The following is a 16,990-nucleotide window of genomic DNA, read 5'->3' as shown; positions in this document are numbered from 1 at the left end:
GGAGGAAAAAGCTACAAGGCAAGGAATGCAAGGAATTTTAGAAGCTGGAAAAGGCAAGAAAACAGTCTCCTCTCAAGCCTTGGAGGAAGCAGGGCCCTGTCAGCACCTTGATTTCAGCCCAGTGCAATGGATTTTGGACTTCTGGGTTCTAGAACAGTAAGAGAACAATAGTGTGTTGTTTTTAAGTCAGTTGGTTTTTTCATGTGTTATTAATTTGTTACTGCAGCCGTGGGAAACTGATACACCCTCTTACCTTGTACGTGAGAGAATATTAATGATCTCTGCTCCTGTCCCCCACTTTAACTACTTTTTTGAGGCCTACATAATTCTGCAGTGAAGTTCTTGAACCCCAGTAGGCCAGTGTGTGACTGAGGAGGAGGGGTGAGGCAGTAAGTACTTGGGCAAGGGTGTTGGCCATTTTCAGCTGTCTTTCTGGGGCTCCAGCAGAGTTGGGGTTCAGTGGCGAGTGCATAGCACCTCAACAGTGGGCTGAGGGGATGTGCAGGCATGGGGAGCACTGAGACTGACTTCTCAGAGTCTCCTCCTATGATAGATAGCCATATAGATGTGTTAGTCTGGAGCAGTATACCTTCCCCCTTCTTCTATTTTGGGAAACTCTGCTTCCCCACTTGATCTGGTCCTGGAAATTCACCCACTATAGTCCCTGCTCCCCAGTCAAGGTCTGGGATGTGACTCAAGCCAGACCATTCAGTTGATCCTCTGGGGTAGGGGTTCTCAGAGTCACTTGGAGGGGTTGTTAAAACACAGATTGCTGGGGTTGCATACCCAGAATTTCTGATTCAGTAGTCTGGCCTGAGAGCTTCCATGCTAACGAGTTCCCAGGTGATGCTGGTCCAGGGGCCACACTCTAAGAACTCCTGCTTTGGGATTTTGAATGCCAGAAGGTTGAAGAGTAGTGGTGAGTGCAACCAAAACAGATGGTTCATGACTTCCTAAATGACATCTCTGAATCTGATCTGGTTCTGGGCATTCCCAGGGTCTAGTTATTCCTCTTTTATCTCTCCAAGTTCAACTAGTTTATGCTTAAGGTATCAATTTCTGGTATCTGTTGCTTGCAACCAAAGATCTCTAATGGATTGAACTTGCAAGGAGCACTCTTGATAGGGGAACGGGTGGGGCTCATGGAGCACCAGAGGTACGGAGGATAAGTTAGACATAATCTCTAAATGCCAAGACCATATCAATGTGGATCTTAATGATCATTCATAGAATGCCTGCTACGTGCCTTATGGATGCTAGGAATTTTATGGCATCCTACCAGCCTTACAGTCATTCTAAAGGGAAGATATCTTTCCATTTATTTTTCATTTGATGATACAGAGGCCCAGGAATTTGCTATTATATTGGAAATATATGCAATCAACATAATATTATTAGTGAATGGTAGGTAATATTGAGCATATTTCTCCCCCTTTTTTCATTTTCCCTGGGTGACTAATGGCCCCATTAGCCTGTCCCCACTGCCCTTTAAAATTCTTTTAAAGGGACAAAAATAAATTGATTTTTTTTGGACCATCAAAATCAGGTATTTAAAATTTTTTCCAGTCTGCTTTTCAAGTATTAGGTGCTCCAAGTATCCTAGAGAGATCAGAAGAGACTTATTTGGCTTTGACCTACAGGCAGATAAATAAAAACACGTTTGACCTTTGGAATTCATATGGAAAACATCTAGAATGAAGGAAGATGTTAGCTAAATGTTTGGGGGGAAATAGCTCATTTTATCTTTATTACAAATAATACTTTATTGAGTGCTTCTAATGCCCTCCACCACATCCTCTTGATTGGTTGTTCCCTTTAGTTGTGGCTGACTTCATGCATGGGTGACCTGACAGGTTAACTGCACAGAGTATCTCTTGCTTTCTGCCCCAGGGTATCTTTACTGCCCTGGTGTGGGACATCCATGGGAATCTGTTCACTTATATTCACCCTGGAAGTGACAGATTATGAAAAACCCGTGGTTTAACCTTTCTCTAAAGGAGGATGAGTCAATGGAGAAATATTCCCTTCCAGTTCTTATTTCTTGGGAGAAGAATCTTTGAGGCTCCTTAGAAGGTCCCAGTGAGACTGAGTGGTCCACAGCAGGACCAAGCCAAGAATGCTCTTTGGATTAGCTGTCCCTCCTTCCCTGCTTCTTGATCTCCCATGCTTATTCTCTAGAATCATTCCTACAAATAACCAGCTGCCTGAAAGCCTGGGGTCTCAAGCTCAGCTTTCTGGGAGAACTCAGGCTAGGAAAACATTTATTGTAGAAAATTAGAAAATACAGATAAAGACAGTAAATCACCCCATAAATCTGTTCTCTCTAGAGATCTTTTCTGGTAAGATTTGGGTGTGTATTTTTTGTAATGCATACACTTGAAGAGATTTTGCCATACATGTGTCTATGTATCCTGACTTGCTCTATTGTGAATATTTTCATATGTTTTTCTTCTCCAATGTAATTTAATAGCTGCACAGTTTTTCATTTACTCACTTGTCATGTGTAATACTACGTGCCAGACACTGTACTGAGCACTGAAGACATAGCTATGAACAAATAGATCAGGTCTCTGCTCTCATGAAGCTGACAATCCAGTTAGGATCTTTCCTATGTTCTGATTCGGTATAACTTAGTTAACCAATGCCCTTTGCTCAACTACTTAGATTGCTTCTGATTTTCAGTACTATAAACAGTGCTTCAGAGAACATTCTTAAAGGCATTCTTTGGACTCCTCACTCAATTCTCTTCTCTTGGATAAATTCCTAGAAGGGGAATTGCTGGAAGAAAAAGGATGTGAGTAAATGAAGGTGCTGGAATTCCCATCTAGATCTAACTCTGGCACCCAGGCTGTCAATAACTGTGCTGATGATATCACTGAATTTGAAAACATATATACACATACGCATGGTAACCCCAGGTGCAGTCAAATGGTTCCTAGCTGTTTCAGATGTGTGGACTCTATGATTTTGACAATTAGCAGGTCAGGTATGGAGTAAGAGGGCTTCCCTGGTAGCTCAGCTGGTAAAGAATCCGCCTGCAATGCAGGAGACCCTGGTTCAATCCCTAGGTTGCTCAGTTCCCCTGGAGAAGGGACAGGTTACCTACTCCAGTATTCTTGGGCTTCCCTGGTGGCTCAGACGATAAAGAATCTGCCCGCAATGTGGTAGACCTGGGTTCCATCCCTGGGTTGGGAAGATGCCCTGGAGGAGAGCATGGCAACCCACTCCAATATTCTTGCCTGGAGAATCCCCATGGACAGAGGAGCCTGGCTGGCTACAGTCCATGGGGTCACAAAGAGTCAGACATGACTGAGCCACTAAGCACATGGAGTAAGAAAGAGGATTAGAATCCTGGGTCTGCAAATTACCAGCTGTGTGATTTGTGGATGATTTGTCAATATGGTGGAGACATTAGTTCTCACTTTAAGGGTTGTTACTAAGTAAATATTTATTGAGCTCCTACTTATCACTGACCTCCAAGCTAAGAATTGACAGTCCAGTAGGGAAGGGAAATGTTAGTAAGCCATTACACAAATAAAAGATTACAAATTGTGTTCTGTGCTATAAGTATGGGATGCTATAAGAATGAATATCAGGGAGATCTGATTTGTGTGGGCAGGGTTTGGGAGATGAGCTGAGACATGAAAAGCTGTGGAGGAGTTAAGTCCAGGTGGGGAGAAAAATTCCTTGTAGTAACAATTGATACAAAGCCATTGGAAGTTGGTATGCGATTGTCTTTTTTCTTTCCAGTCTCACAGCCCTCTCACTTGTAGTTCCTTCTAGAAAGATCTTTTCTGAGATCTGATCATCCCATAGTTGGTTTCTCTTCTCATCTAGCTTTTAGTTCACATGCCATGTCAGACGGTCCATTCTCTGGATCATCCTTCTAAAGGTAATCCTCCCATCCCCGTCCTTCGCCTTATTTTATTACCTTGCTGTAGCTTCTTCACTTTCATGCATTGGAGAAGGAAATGGCAACCCACTCCAGTGTTCTTGCCTGGAGAATCCCAGGGACAGGGGAGCCTGGTGGGCTGCTGTCTATGGGGTCGCACAGAGTCGGACACGACTGAAGCGACTTAGCAGCAGCAGCAGCAGCTTCTTCATAACACCTCCCACGGATCAGACGTTCATATTTATTTGTCGAACGTCTCTTCCTCCCCCCACCCCCTTACTTAAATCCAAACCCCAAGAGGGAAGGAATTATTTTTGTTGCTGCAGATTTAAATGTTGAATTCTCAGCGCCTGGCATACAATAGTTGCTCAATGCACGTTTGAAAAAACAAAAACAAACGGCTTGCCGCAGTGTGCACTTGGCAAAAGCCACAAACAGGGAAGCTGAGAAGCTGGGGGCGGGGGCACAGACCCCGACCCTGAGCTCCGCCGCAAGCCTCACCAGCCCTGCACAGCCCGACGGGGCGCGCGGGGGCGGGGCCGCCCACCCGGAACCGGAGAGCCGGGAAGCGGCGGTTTCCGGCGGCGACGGACACTTCCCGCGGAGGGACCTTCCCGCGGAGGCACTGTCCCGTGGCGCCCGGTGGGCCGAGGCAGGCGGGGGCGGCGGCGATGGACGACCACAGTCTGGATGAGTTCCGCCGGCGCTGGCAGGAGGAGCTGGCTCAGGCCCAGGCGCTGAGGAAGCGGCGCCGGCCCGAGGCTGCCGAGCGGCGGCCGCGGCGGCCAGAGGTGGTGTCCGGGCGCGGCGAGCAGCAGGCCTCGGGGTACCTGGCGCTGGCCCAGGGTCTTCTGGAGGGCGCGGGGCGGCCCCCGGCGGCGCGGGCGACCCGGGCCGAGAGGCAGGAGGCGGCGAGCCGTTCCCGCTCCCCTCCGGCCCGCGACGCTGCCGGGGGCGGAGAGCAGCTGGTGGACCAGCTCATACGGGACCTGGTGAGTGGCTGTCGCCTCCCGCCGAGGCACGGGCTGCCCCCGCCCCGATACAGACCGCCTGATGAGTTGGAAAGTGACTGTGCCACCGGTGGGGTTGGGGGGGGGAAATGAATAGAGGTGAGTCTGGCGGTTTACAGTCCACGGGGTTGCCAAGAGTAGGACACGACTTAGCGACTAAACAGCAACCCAACCCTACGTTTGTGGATGCATTGAGTATCTTTGGAAAGTGTGGTTCCGAACGGGGGGCGGTTTTGTCTCCCGTTTTGGTAGTGTCTGGAGACATTTTTGGATGCCACAACTGGGGCGGGGCAGTGTGGGGTGGCTGGTAGCAGCAAGTATCTCGTGGGTAGAGGCCAGGGGTGCTGACAAAGATTCTACAACGCAGGACAGCACCCACAAAAAATTACCTGGTCCAAAATGTAAGTACCAGATCGAGGAAATCCTGGTCTGGAAGGGCTCCTAAACTTGGGGGAGGCAAACCCACCATGCGGACAGGAAGGAATTTTAACTTTTCTCTATATAGTGTTTGGACAATTCAGGTTTTTTCTGACTGTGCATGTGTTACTTCAATTAAAATACACAAAAAATATTTTGATAAGAACTTTCATGCTACCGATAGTGACCATTTTATGGGACATGAATATCTTCCAGAATCTGGAGAAAGCCGGGGACTTTTTTTTTTTTTTTTTAATCCTTTTCAGGAGATTGGCACAATCAAGATCACCAGAAACACAATCATGGTTAAGAGTTGGGGTAAGGCAGCGGGTTCAAGGGCTTCATTTAAATTGGGCTCAAAGGCAGTATCTGTGGCTTCCCAGTTGGAAGTAGTTATGTAATTGCCAAGCTGTTTCTAGAAGAAATGGATTACTCAACATAATATATAGTTATATTCAAATAACATTAGTAGCTGTAAGTTTTCACCAAGTTTCTGGTTCTGTGCTCTGCCTATCTCTAAAGTTAGAGATGACGTTTTTTTTTTTTTTGGTCTATGTGTTAAACATTCTCATTTAACGTGTCAATTCTTACATGTGTGAAAATTCATACTGGCATCATGCCTGCTTCTGTAAGAAGTGTTTGACCACTAAAGTCTGACAGATGTAAACATTTTTAAAATTTAATGCCTTGGCGAGGTGGCTTATCACCTGATAAGTTGCCCAGGCCAGGGCGGATCTACACAGAAGTTATTCTCACAGACATGTAGGCAAAGGCAAGACCAGTGCATGGGGGGTGAAGAGAAACAGGAATGGGGATTATTAGGACCAGTAATCCTCCCTACTGAATATGGCATTGTCTTTAGGAGTCACAACAATCCTGGGAGGTAGGTATTGTTGGTCTCCTTTTACAAATGAGGAAATGCAGGTTTTCTGTAATTTGCTCAGGATTACCTATCTGACAAGTTCTTTGGATTGAATTTGGGTCCAGATCTGTTGGACTTTAAATTTCACCAGCTAGGAGTTCCTTAAACTTGACTTGTTGCATCAGTTTCCAGAGGAGGGGGCCCAGAAACCTGGTGATTGGAATGATCAGGTGAGTTTGAGATATCGTTCTCAGCTTTACCACCTCTTGGTTTGGGGTCCTGATGCTCGCTCGGGGTTTTCCAGACTTAACACTCCTGAGGCGTCCATTCCAAAAACAGGAGCCCTCACTTAAGCATCCTAAAAATGGAAGCAGCCTGCCTTCTGGAGGATCCAAGGGACTTCAGAGTCTCAGTCACTACACCACCATCAGCAGCATCCAACCGTTGGGGCATCGCTAGTGGTTTTCTTTTGTTTTCTGTACTTAGCAATCATCAGTAACACGGCGATAAATAAAAAATAAACTAATAAAATCATTGTGTGCTTGCTTGTTGTCTCCTTGGTATTGTCAGGGTTTAGAAATGTGATTTCCAGTTTTCCCAGTGACCCTTTCCAGTGGCTAGCATTAGACTTATTTGGCAAATGAAGTTTAGGAAAGTAATTGACTTAAGGGACTCACCCAGTATCTTCAGTCAGAAAACCGATGGCAGCTTTTATAAAAAAGATCTGGATTTGTATTTCAGGGGTTGTAAGTCCCAGAGCCCACAGAGGGCAGGCAGGCAGGAATGTGAATGAGTGAAGTAGGCTGTTACTCATTTGATCCTTTTTTCCTAGTTCATCAGGTGTTTATGTTGAGCACAGATTCCAGCCATACTTTTGTAATAATTTGTTTCATAACGACTACCATTCTTTTTGTCACATTAAATAGTAAACATCATAACGGTGTAGAAATTGTCTTCATGATATCACTAAAGAAAAATACTTAACCGTTTTTCTTGATGCACAGCCCTCCTCTTGGTCTTGTTTCCCCATTTTTTTTAAAAAAACAACCTCTGTATTGAATTGTACAAACCATAAATGTACATCTTAATGTGTTTCCAAGAATGTATATAGCCATGTAAACAGCGTCCAGGTTACAGAACAGCATTACCAGCTCTTCAGAACCTTTACTTGTGCCATTCCACCCAAGGGTAACCTCTCACCTGATTTCTAACACCTTAAATTTTATCTGATTTTTAAAATTGTATCAGTAGAATCATATAGCATGCACTTTTGTGTCTGGGTTCTTGTGCATAGCATTATGCATGAGATTTATCCCTAGGAATATGCCACATTGTACTAATTCTACTGTTGATGGGCATTACTGATAACTAGTTTGTTAATCACCAGCTTCGAGCTGTCTGGAAAAGTGCTGCTAGGAACATCTTGTAGATCTTCTGGAACATATGAACAGGTTTGTTGGGTATCTGCTTAGGAGTAGAATGGCTGGGTTACAGTAGGCATACGTTCACCCTTAGTAGATATTGACCGTTTTCCAAAGTAATTGTACTAACTTTTTCACTTTTCATAGTAACTGGAATATGTGGAATATGGTATTTCACTTTTTTCTTTGCCATAAATATACTCCCACCCAACTGAGATGACATGCGGCAATGAACTTGACCCTAATATGGATGAGATGATAGTGACAAATTGGGGAATGTATGCTATGGCTGTGGAGAAGGAAATGGCAAACCACTCCAGTGTTCTTGGCTGGAGGATCCCAGGGACGGGGGAGCCTCGTGGGCTGCCGTCTGTGGGGTCGCACAGAGTCAGACATGACTGAAGCGACTTAGCAGCAACAGCATGCTATGGCTGGGCTAAACGTGGGAGTCTTGACCCAGATTAGCTGGTTGTTGCCATGTAAGAATGTGGTCCTGGTGTTATAGAGTCTTTAGGTTTTTTCCTCCCCAAATTGTGATTTGTGTTTTTATGTGGACTCTTACCAGTTTCTTTTTCATTTTTAAAATAATTTTATTTGTTTACTCTGACTCTGCTGGGTCTTTGCTGTTGTGCGTGAGCTCCCTCTGATTGCAGTGAGTGGAGGCCACTCTTCGTTGTGGTGTGTGGGCCTCCTTGTGGTATCCTCTTGTTGCGGAGCACAGTCTCTAGGTGCACAAGCTTGAGGAGTTGCTGCACGCAGGCTCAGCACTTACGGTGCACAGGCTTAGTTGCCCCACAGCATGTGGGGTCTTCCTAATCGAACCTGTGTCCCCTGCAGCCGCAGGTGGATTCTTAACCACTTGGACCACCAGGGAAGTCCAACTCTTATCAAAGATTTTTTGCTACAAAATTTTTTCCCCAAAATTTTGGCTTAAGACAAAGAATTTATTTAGCTCAGTGTCTTTCAGGGTGGCAGTTTGGGCTGGGCATGGGTGGGCTCGTGTACATGTCTGAGGTTAGCTCCTGTCACGGAAACAGCTCTGGCTGTGTGTGTGTATGTGTGTCTCATCATCTAGCAGGTTAGCCCTGGGTGGACCTTATCAGAGTTATGAGAGTGGTAGGAGGGCAAGTCCTAACCCACAAGTGCTTGTGAAGTCTGTGTGTTTATTGTCTCATTGACCAGAGCAATTCATATGTCCATACCCAGAATTGGAGCTACGCAAATGCTTGAGTACAGAGAATCATGTTGAAGTTGGGACTAGTTAATACAACCATCTGCCACAAGAACTCTTCCTTCCTCTAGTTCTCCATAACACTTCTCTGTGGGCTAGATCTGCCTTGGGCCATGAGTTTGGGATCTGTGGGTGACTCCTGAAAGGAAGATTGAGTTCTATTTGGTATGCCCCGCCGCCCCCCCCCAAAAAAAAAAAAACTCATGACAGTCTCATCCATTTGACCTGAAAAGGAAATAAAAAGTACCACCTCCTTACTCTTCCCCCCTTCTCACTACTGCACTTGACTAGTCTTAAATTTTAAAAAAAAAGTACCACCTCCAAACACCCGCTCTCCCCTCCTCTCCCCATCTTTGGTACTCTGTTACACTGTCAGGTCTTCTATTTTTGGTGCAGTCTCTTTCAGTTCAGTCTTCAGTATCAACACTGAAGCAAGAACAACTAGTAAGTTATCAGGAGTGAAATTGCCTCTTGATGGGGTAGTGTTGTAGTGTTACACAGTCGGGTACAGGCCTGACCTTTGATGGACAAGCCCAGCTGAAATGAAGACTTGGAAATGATTGCTCTTGAGCCTTCTCTTACGAAGCTTTTGATACAGTGCTTAGAGACCATCTGTTCTAGGTGGTGAGTTAGGGACACCTAAATTGTCTTCTTGGTATACGGTTGAATTAGTGAAAGAAATGATATGGCCCTGGAGAGAAGTTTGGAGGTATTGCCTTTTTTTGTCCTTTTCCCCCTTTTCAATAAACTCAGGGTTCCCATAGGTAGTAGAGCTGCATGAATATAATCACAAGCATATTGCTGCGTTCTTCACTGTGGTGGTCATGAAATCCAGTTGCTCAGTCTCATTTCTCTTTAGGTGGTGTATCAGGACTCTGGGCAGCAAGCAATCAGCACCCAACTTAAATTGGTTTAAAAAACCAAACTGGAATCTGTTGATTCACATAATTGAGAATTTCAGGTGGTAGTTCTTGTTCTGTAATGTAATTTATAATGTAACTAGAAATACTTCCATCTCTCTGTTTTTATCCTCCCCACCCCAGTTTTACTGAGCTATAATTGACATCAGTTTAGTCTGTCAGTCGTGTCCGACTCTTTGCAACCCCATGGACTGCAGCACGCCAGGCTTCCCTGTCTGTCACCAACTCTGGAGCTTGCTCAAATTCACGTCCGTCGAGTTGGTGATGCCATCCAGCCATCTCATCCTCTGTCGTCCCCTTGTCCTGTGCCCAGTCCCTCCCAGCATCAGGGTCTTTTCCAATGAGTCAACTCTTTGCATTAGGTGGCCAAAGTATTGGAGTTTCAGCTTCAGCATCAGTCCTTCCAATGAATATTCAGGACTGATTTCCTTTAGGATTGACTGGTTTGATCTCCTGACAGTCCAAGGGACTCTCAAGAGTCTTCTCCGACACCACAGTTCAAAAGCATCAATTCTTCGGTGCTCATCTTTCTTTATAGTCTAACTCTCATATCCATACATGACCACTGGAAAAACCATAGCTTTAACTAGATGGACATTTGTTGGCAAAGTAATGCCTCTGCTTTTTAATATGCTGTCTAGGTTGGTCATAGTTTTTCTTCCAGGGAGGAAGCATCTTTTAATTTCATGGCTTCAGTCACCATCTGCAGTGATTTTGGAGCCTCCCAAAATAAAGGCTTTCACTGTTTCCATTGTTTCCCCATCTGTTTGCCATGAAGTGATGGGAGCGGATGCCATGATCTTTGTTTTTTGAATGTTGAGTTTTAAGCCAACTTTTTCAGTGTCCTCTTTCACTTGAATCAAGAGGCTCTTTAGTTTTTCTTTGCTTTCTTCCATAAGAGTGGTGTCATCTGTATATCTGAGGTTATTGATGTTTCTCCTGGCAATCTTGATTCCAGTTTGAGCTTCGTCCAGTCTGGCATTTCACATGATGTACTCTGCATGTAAGTTAAATAAGCAGGGTGACAATATACAGCCTTGATGTACTCCTTTCCCGATTTGAAACTAGTCTGTTGTTCCATGTTTAGTTCTAACTGTTGCTTCTTGACCTGCATGCAGATTTCTCAGGAGGCGTGTCAGGTGGTCTGGTATTCCCATCTCTTTCAGGATTTTCCACAGTTGGTTGTGATTCACACAGTCAAAGGCTTTGGCATAGTCAATAAAGCAGAAATAAATGTTTTTCTGGAACTCTCTTGCTTTTTCAGTGATCCAGCAGATGTTGGCAATTTGATCTCTGGTTCCTCTGCCTTTGCTAAATCCAGCTTGAGCATCTGGAAGTTCATGGTTCATGTGTTGTTGAAGCCTGGCTTGGAGAATTTTGAGCATTACTTTGCTAGTGTGTGAGATGAGTGCAATTGTGTGGTAGTTTGAGCATTCTTTGGCATTGCCTTTCTTTGGGATTGGAATGAAAACTGACCTTTTCCAGTCCTGTGGCCACTGCTGAGTTTTCCAAATTTACTGGCATATGGAGTGAAGCACTTTAACAGGATCATCGTTTAGGATTGAAATAGCTCAACTGAAATTCCATCACCTCCACCAGCTTTGTTTGTAGTGATGCTTCCTAAGGCCCACTTGACTTCACATTCCACAATGTCTGGCTCTAGGTGAGTGATCACACCATCATGGTTATCTGGGTCTTAAAGATCTTTTTTTGCATAGTTCTTCTGTGTATTCTTGCCACCTCTTAATATCTTCTGCTTCTGTTAGGTCCATACCATTTCTGTCCTTTATTGTGCCCATCTTTGCATGAAATGTTCGCTTGGTATCTCTAATTTTCTTGAAGAGATCTCCAGTCTTTCCCATTCCGTTGTTCTCCTCTATTTCTTTGCAGTGATCACTGAGGAGGGCTTTCTTATCTCTCCTTGCTGTTCTTTGGAATTCTGCATTCAAATGGGTATATCTTTCCTTTTCTCCTTTGCCTTTCACTTCTCTTCTTTTTTCAGCTATTTGTAAGGCCTCCTCAGACAACTATTTTGCTATTTTGTATTTCTTTCTCTTGGGGATGGTCTTGATCACCGTCTTCTGTATAATGTCACAAACCTCCGTCCATAGTTCTTCAGGCACTCTATCAGATCTAACCCCTTGAATCTATTTGTCACTTCTACTGTATAATCGTAAAGGGTTTGATTTAGGTCATACCTGAATGGTCTAGTGGTTTTCCCTACTTTCTTTAGTTTAAGTCTGAATTTGGCAATAAGGAGTTAATGATCTGAGCCACAGTCAGCTCCCAGTCTTGTTTTTGCTGACTGTAGAGTTTCTCCACCTTTGGCTGCAAAGAATATAGTTAGTCTGATTTCAGTTTTGACCGTGTGGTGATGTCCATATGTAGAGTTTTCTCTTGTGTTGTTGGAAGAGGGTGTTTGCTATGACCAGTGCGTTCTCTTGGCAGAACTGTGTTAGCTTTTGCCCTGCTTCATTTTGTACTTCAAGGCCAAATTTGCCTGTTACTCCAGGTATCTCTTGACTTCCTACTTCTGCACTCCAGTCCCCTATAATGAAGAGGACATTTTTTTTTTGGCGTTAGTTCTAGACGGTCTTATAGGTCTTCATGGAACTGTTCAATTTCAGCTTCAGCATTACTGGTTGGGGCATAGAGTTGGATTACTTGGATAACTGACATAGAACACAATAAATTTAAGGGGTACAGCATGATGACTTGACATAGCTATATACTGCAAAATGATTGTAGTAAGTTTGGTTAACATCCTTTACCTCGTAGTTGGCAAAGTTTTTTTTTTTCTTCCTAATAGGAATCTCTTCATTTCTTGGTCCTGCTTTCCTTTTGTTGGGTTTATTCATAGACAGGTGCTCTCCAGTTTGGGATAAAATGGCTGCCGGCCAGTTCAGTTTTCTATGCTAGCAGCTAAGCAACTCGGTGAAAAAGAGCATGTTTTATGCTCCCAGAGTGATGAACTTTAATTCTCATTGGTCCATCCTTGAACCAGTCACTGATGCAAATTGGCCAGGCTCACATCCACTGTCTTCTCCTGCAGATGAGTGGAGTCAGCCTCACCTAACCCATGTTGACTAAGAATGGGATGATTTCCTAACAGAAAAGAGGAAATGGATATTGGGCAGAAACAACAGATGACTGCTTTAAGGGGGTAAGAGTTCAAAGTGTTTGCAGGAATGTAGGTGTTTTCTGTTCATCCAACATGTATTTATGGATCAGCTAGGTTCTGGGGAATCAGCAGTAAACAGAATGGACACAGTCGCAGACCTCAGAAGCCTACAGTCTTGCTTTTTTTAAAAACTGAAATGGTGATATTAATGGATCAGGTTGGCCCTGGTTACAAGTCCAGCCTCTGGAATCAGGCAAACTCGAGTCCACATTTGGTCTCTGCTGCCGCCTAGCTGTTTGACCGTGGGCAGTTTCAGTTATCTTGCCTTACTTAGCAAAAAAGGTCGATGCTAGTATCATCTTGTATGGAGGCATGGGACATTCTTAGCACCAAGCATGGCTTACAGTCAGTAGCCAGTAAGTTAAAGCTAGCACTATTATTATCAGTGGTTTTGCAGAAGAGTTTATTATGCTATCTCACTTCCTCTTTGCTAAGCGTTATTCCTGGTAAACCTCTTGCTTCAGCATCCACCCCGCCCTTGGATTGGAATCCCTGAAGGGCAGGTCTGTTGTCCTCCTCCTGTACCCCCACCCATGGTACTGAGTGTAGTAGTGGCCCTGCCTGCATTTGTGGAGTAGAAATAACAGGGACTGCTGCTTCCAACAGCAACCTCATAAGGAGGATCTATGGCGGTTGGAACCCTGGTGACCATTCAGAGCATTAAGATTTGGGTTTTCAGGCCTGATAAAAAATTTTAATACTGTTGGCCAGTATTTATTGCTCAGTTTGTCACAGCCTACATCTCTGTTGTCAGCAAGGTCAGTTTGATGACTTTCCTCTTTTTGTTAAACTTAGAAACAAGTAGGGAAACACTAATACAAAATGAGAAGGCAGCCTAGTCAAATGTGAACTCAAGTGTTGGCCCGCCTGGTGAGACTTCCCTTCCTTTCTGTCCTTTGCTTTCCTTTTAAGGCTTCACTTGATGCTTGTTCCTCTGTTTACTCTCTCCTGATTCCTCCAGCCCAGGGTTCGCTGCCTTCTTCCTTACCCAAACTAGAATGTTCTCCTGTCAGTGCCATTCATTTTTTCCTGTTGTGAATGAGCAAGTGTCTACTTGGGCATGTTTTGAAATGGTCTCTGTGTGTGCACTAGAACAGTTTGTAACTCAGGGCATCTGTTCGTTGGAAGGTTCTGCTGCATGCAGCAACCTGGGCTCCATTCATTCACTCCTCAGATAACTCATTAGGCAGCTTCTTGGTGAGCCTGGCAGGTTACAGTTGATGGGGTCGCAGAGAGTTGGACACAACTGAGCAGGTGTGCACATGCGTGCACTAGAGAGAGGGCTTCTTGGTACCAGGCAGTGTTCTTGGCACTGAGGCTACAGCAGTGAACAAGACAGAGAAATCAACGCTCTTATAAAAGTCCACATTTTGGGCAAGAGGGAGATGGACAATGAACAAATAATGGTTGGGTAGTAGATGCTCTGGAGAAAAATACAGCGGGTAGAAGGGATAAGAGTGTGTATGTGTTGGGGATTGGTGTATTCAAGAAAGCCTTCTTGGGAAGGTCACACTTCCAGAAGCGGGGAGAGATTCAGGAGAGGGCATTCTAGGCAGAGGACGGCAAGTGCAAAGGTTCTGTGGCGGCCAGGGCCAGCTGGCCTCACGGGTCCGTGTGACCTGTGTGGTCACCTAGGGCCCCAGGCTCAGCAGCATATGCTGCTTAGTTTAATGCCCTCTTGTTACCATCTTGAAATTCTTAATATTAAACAAGGGGCCCTACACTTCTGTTTTCCTCTGGGCTGCACAAATTATATAGCTAGTCTTGATGGTATGAATGTGTTTGGAGAGTTTGGGACCCTTGACAGGGAACTTCTACAAACCAGCCATACCCACACAGGCTCCTCTGGGACCTGAAGCTTTTGACAAAGGGCTCCCTCTTCTGACTTCTCTTCCTCCTGGAGAGAGAAGTTGCATCCCATTGTAGATGAAAAAGGGGCTTTGAAAGCAGAGATCCAGCCTCTTCTGCCTTCCTAGCTTCCCCCACTGCCCAACCTCCTGGGATTGCCCCAGCTCTCACTAATCCAGGTGCTAAACCATTTTGTGTCCATCCCTTGTCAGCGCCTGGGGGAATCATACCGGTAGGTGGTGAATGATAGTGGCTTTTGAAGTTGGCAAGCCCATTAAAAAAAAGCACCGTGGATGTTGAATGTGCATCTGCTGTGTGCAGCGCAGTGTGCCTGGTAGACACTGCAGTGGACCTGTAGTGCACTGTGTACTGTAGTTCAGTTACATCAGCCACGTATGTGATCAACCCAAATTCATTGAATTCCTTTTGTTTTTTCTCATAGTGACACGCAAGGGATCATGCTAAGTGTTAAATGAAAAACTGGCCTTTTGTGGACTGTTTGGGAGTTCAACCACCCTTTATAGCATTGTTGCTTCAGAGAAATGATTTCCAAGTTCTAAATAGCTGGCTTCCTAATGAACTTGGGAGTACCTTGGGGGACTGTCTTTATTGCTTTTTGTAGACTCCAGTTTTTATCCCATTTTATGTGACAATGATATATCTCTATAAAAAATTTTAGTTCTGAGTGTTGACTTCATTTCTTACACACCCGCTCATAGTACCTCCCGCCCCAGCAGTTGGCATGGTCTTCAATTCAGATAGTGTTTTGGACGTAAAACATTTTACCTTATTTTAAAAATGAAAAGGTCACATAGTTATTATGCGTTTTGAGACACATTTAGGAACGTAAACGAACACCTGTTTATCTCGACAGTATTTCAGACCTTTCCCCCTGCAGTCGACCAATTTTATTTTTCTTAAAGAAAATACAGATGAAACTGGAACTCATCCACTCCTTCTCATGAGATTGTGTGGGTCTGCTCTACTCTTCAGCAGTATGTGAACAGTTGAGATAAATTCCTGTAGAAAACAGTCTCCTTTCAGGGGCAGATTTCGCAGAAATGTTGCGTTATCTGTTGTCTAAACTCGAGGTTCTTGTCTCAGTTTCTTAAGACGTCATCTAGAGAGAGAGCTTTCGTGTTCTGTTTGCCCTAGAGATGAACGCTGGGAACAAACCTTAAGTCCGTTTCTTCACTCTTTACTGATTTGGCGCTTAGTGATTATCCCTTCTTCTACTAAACAAGAGAAGACAGATTAAATTTCTAACAGTAAGGCACAAAACCAATCCATTTGCAGAATTAGTCTTACATTAGTACATGAGAGTACAAATCGGCCTCCCTGGGGATGGATCTGTTTGCAATTTCTTTTAACATTTACTGGAGTAAGTCCAGTAGACTTTGGGAAAATCGAGTATTCACTGACTTTGAATTAACAAAGTAACATAACCTCTCTGTGGTGGCTTTCTTTTTTTTTTTTTGACTTGATTGGGAAAGGATTGATTTTTATATCTGTCGATAAGTTAGGGTTGTGTTTCTCAACGTTTGGTTTGCATGAGAATTCCTAAGGAGTAGATGCCTGAGCCCCACTCCTGAGAATTTGGAACAGAAGGTCTGAGTGAGACCCTGGATTTTGGTTTGAAACACACACACCCAGACAACTCCAAAGATGATTCTGATGTTTGGTACAGGACAGCGGTCACCAGTAGTGGATAGCGAGTCAATATCTGAATCATTAAAAAAAAAAATTAAAAGCCAAATTGTATGCTGTCAAAAGGATGTTTTTCTTTAAATTTGAAGAAATGTTAATACTTTGTGGGACTTCCCTGATGGCTCAGTGGGTTAAGAATCTGCCTGCAATGCAGGAAATGCAGGGTTCAATCCCTGGTTGGGAGGATCCCCTGGTGGAGAAAATGGCAACTCACTCCAGTATGCTTGCCTGAAAAATTCCATGGATAGAGGAGCCTGGCGGACTACAGTCCATGGGGTCGCAAAGAATCAAACAGGATCAAGCATGTACACATTAATATTAATACTTTAAATTTATTGGTCTTCCGAGTGGTCTTCTGTACCATAGATTTGGCCATTCTAAATTATTCTCTAAACTTTGTAATCATACTAACACTTTTATAGTATGACAAAGTTTCCTGTAATATTTCAAGTGTCTTTTTTTTTAAGATTTACTTACTTTATTTTTGGCTGTTCTGGGTCT

The 16,990-nt window shown here is 44.2% G+C and overlaps 1 protein-coding gene across 3 annotated transcripts in view; it reads left to right on the top strand.

The window, feature by feature from the left end:
- The first annotated feature begins 4,485 nt into the window (after positions 1-4,485).
- Positions 4,486-16,990, top strand: part of FBXW8 (F-box and WD repeat domain containing 8) — a 114,312-nt gene continuing 101,807 nt past the window's right edge. For 2 of the 3 annotated variants that reach the window (XR_003029943.2, XM_024977500.2), the window contains exon 1: positions 4,486-4,884. Coding sequence is in view for 2 of the 3 variants with exons in the window: in XM_024977500.2 (XP_024833268.1) it covers positions 4,564-4,884 (321 nt within the window). In the remaining variant the exon portion in view is untranslated. The remainder of the gene's footprint in view (positions 4,885-16,990) is intronic. The other variant, NM_001205475.2, reaches the window with a different exon arrangement.

The sequence above is a fragment of the Bos taurus genome, chromosome 17, assembly GCF_002263795.3.
Source record: "Bos taurus isolate L1 Dominette 01449 registration number 42190680 breed Hereford chromosome 17, ARS-UCD2.0, whole genome shotgun sequence".
Lineage (NCBI taxonomy): Eukaryota > Metazoa > Chordata > Mammalia > Artiodactyla > Bovidae > Bos > Bos taurus.
The sequence above is the reverse complement of the archived record's forward strand: the minus strand, read 5'-3'. Positions and strand labels throughout refer to the sequence as shown.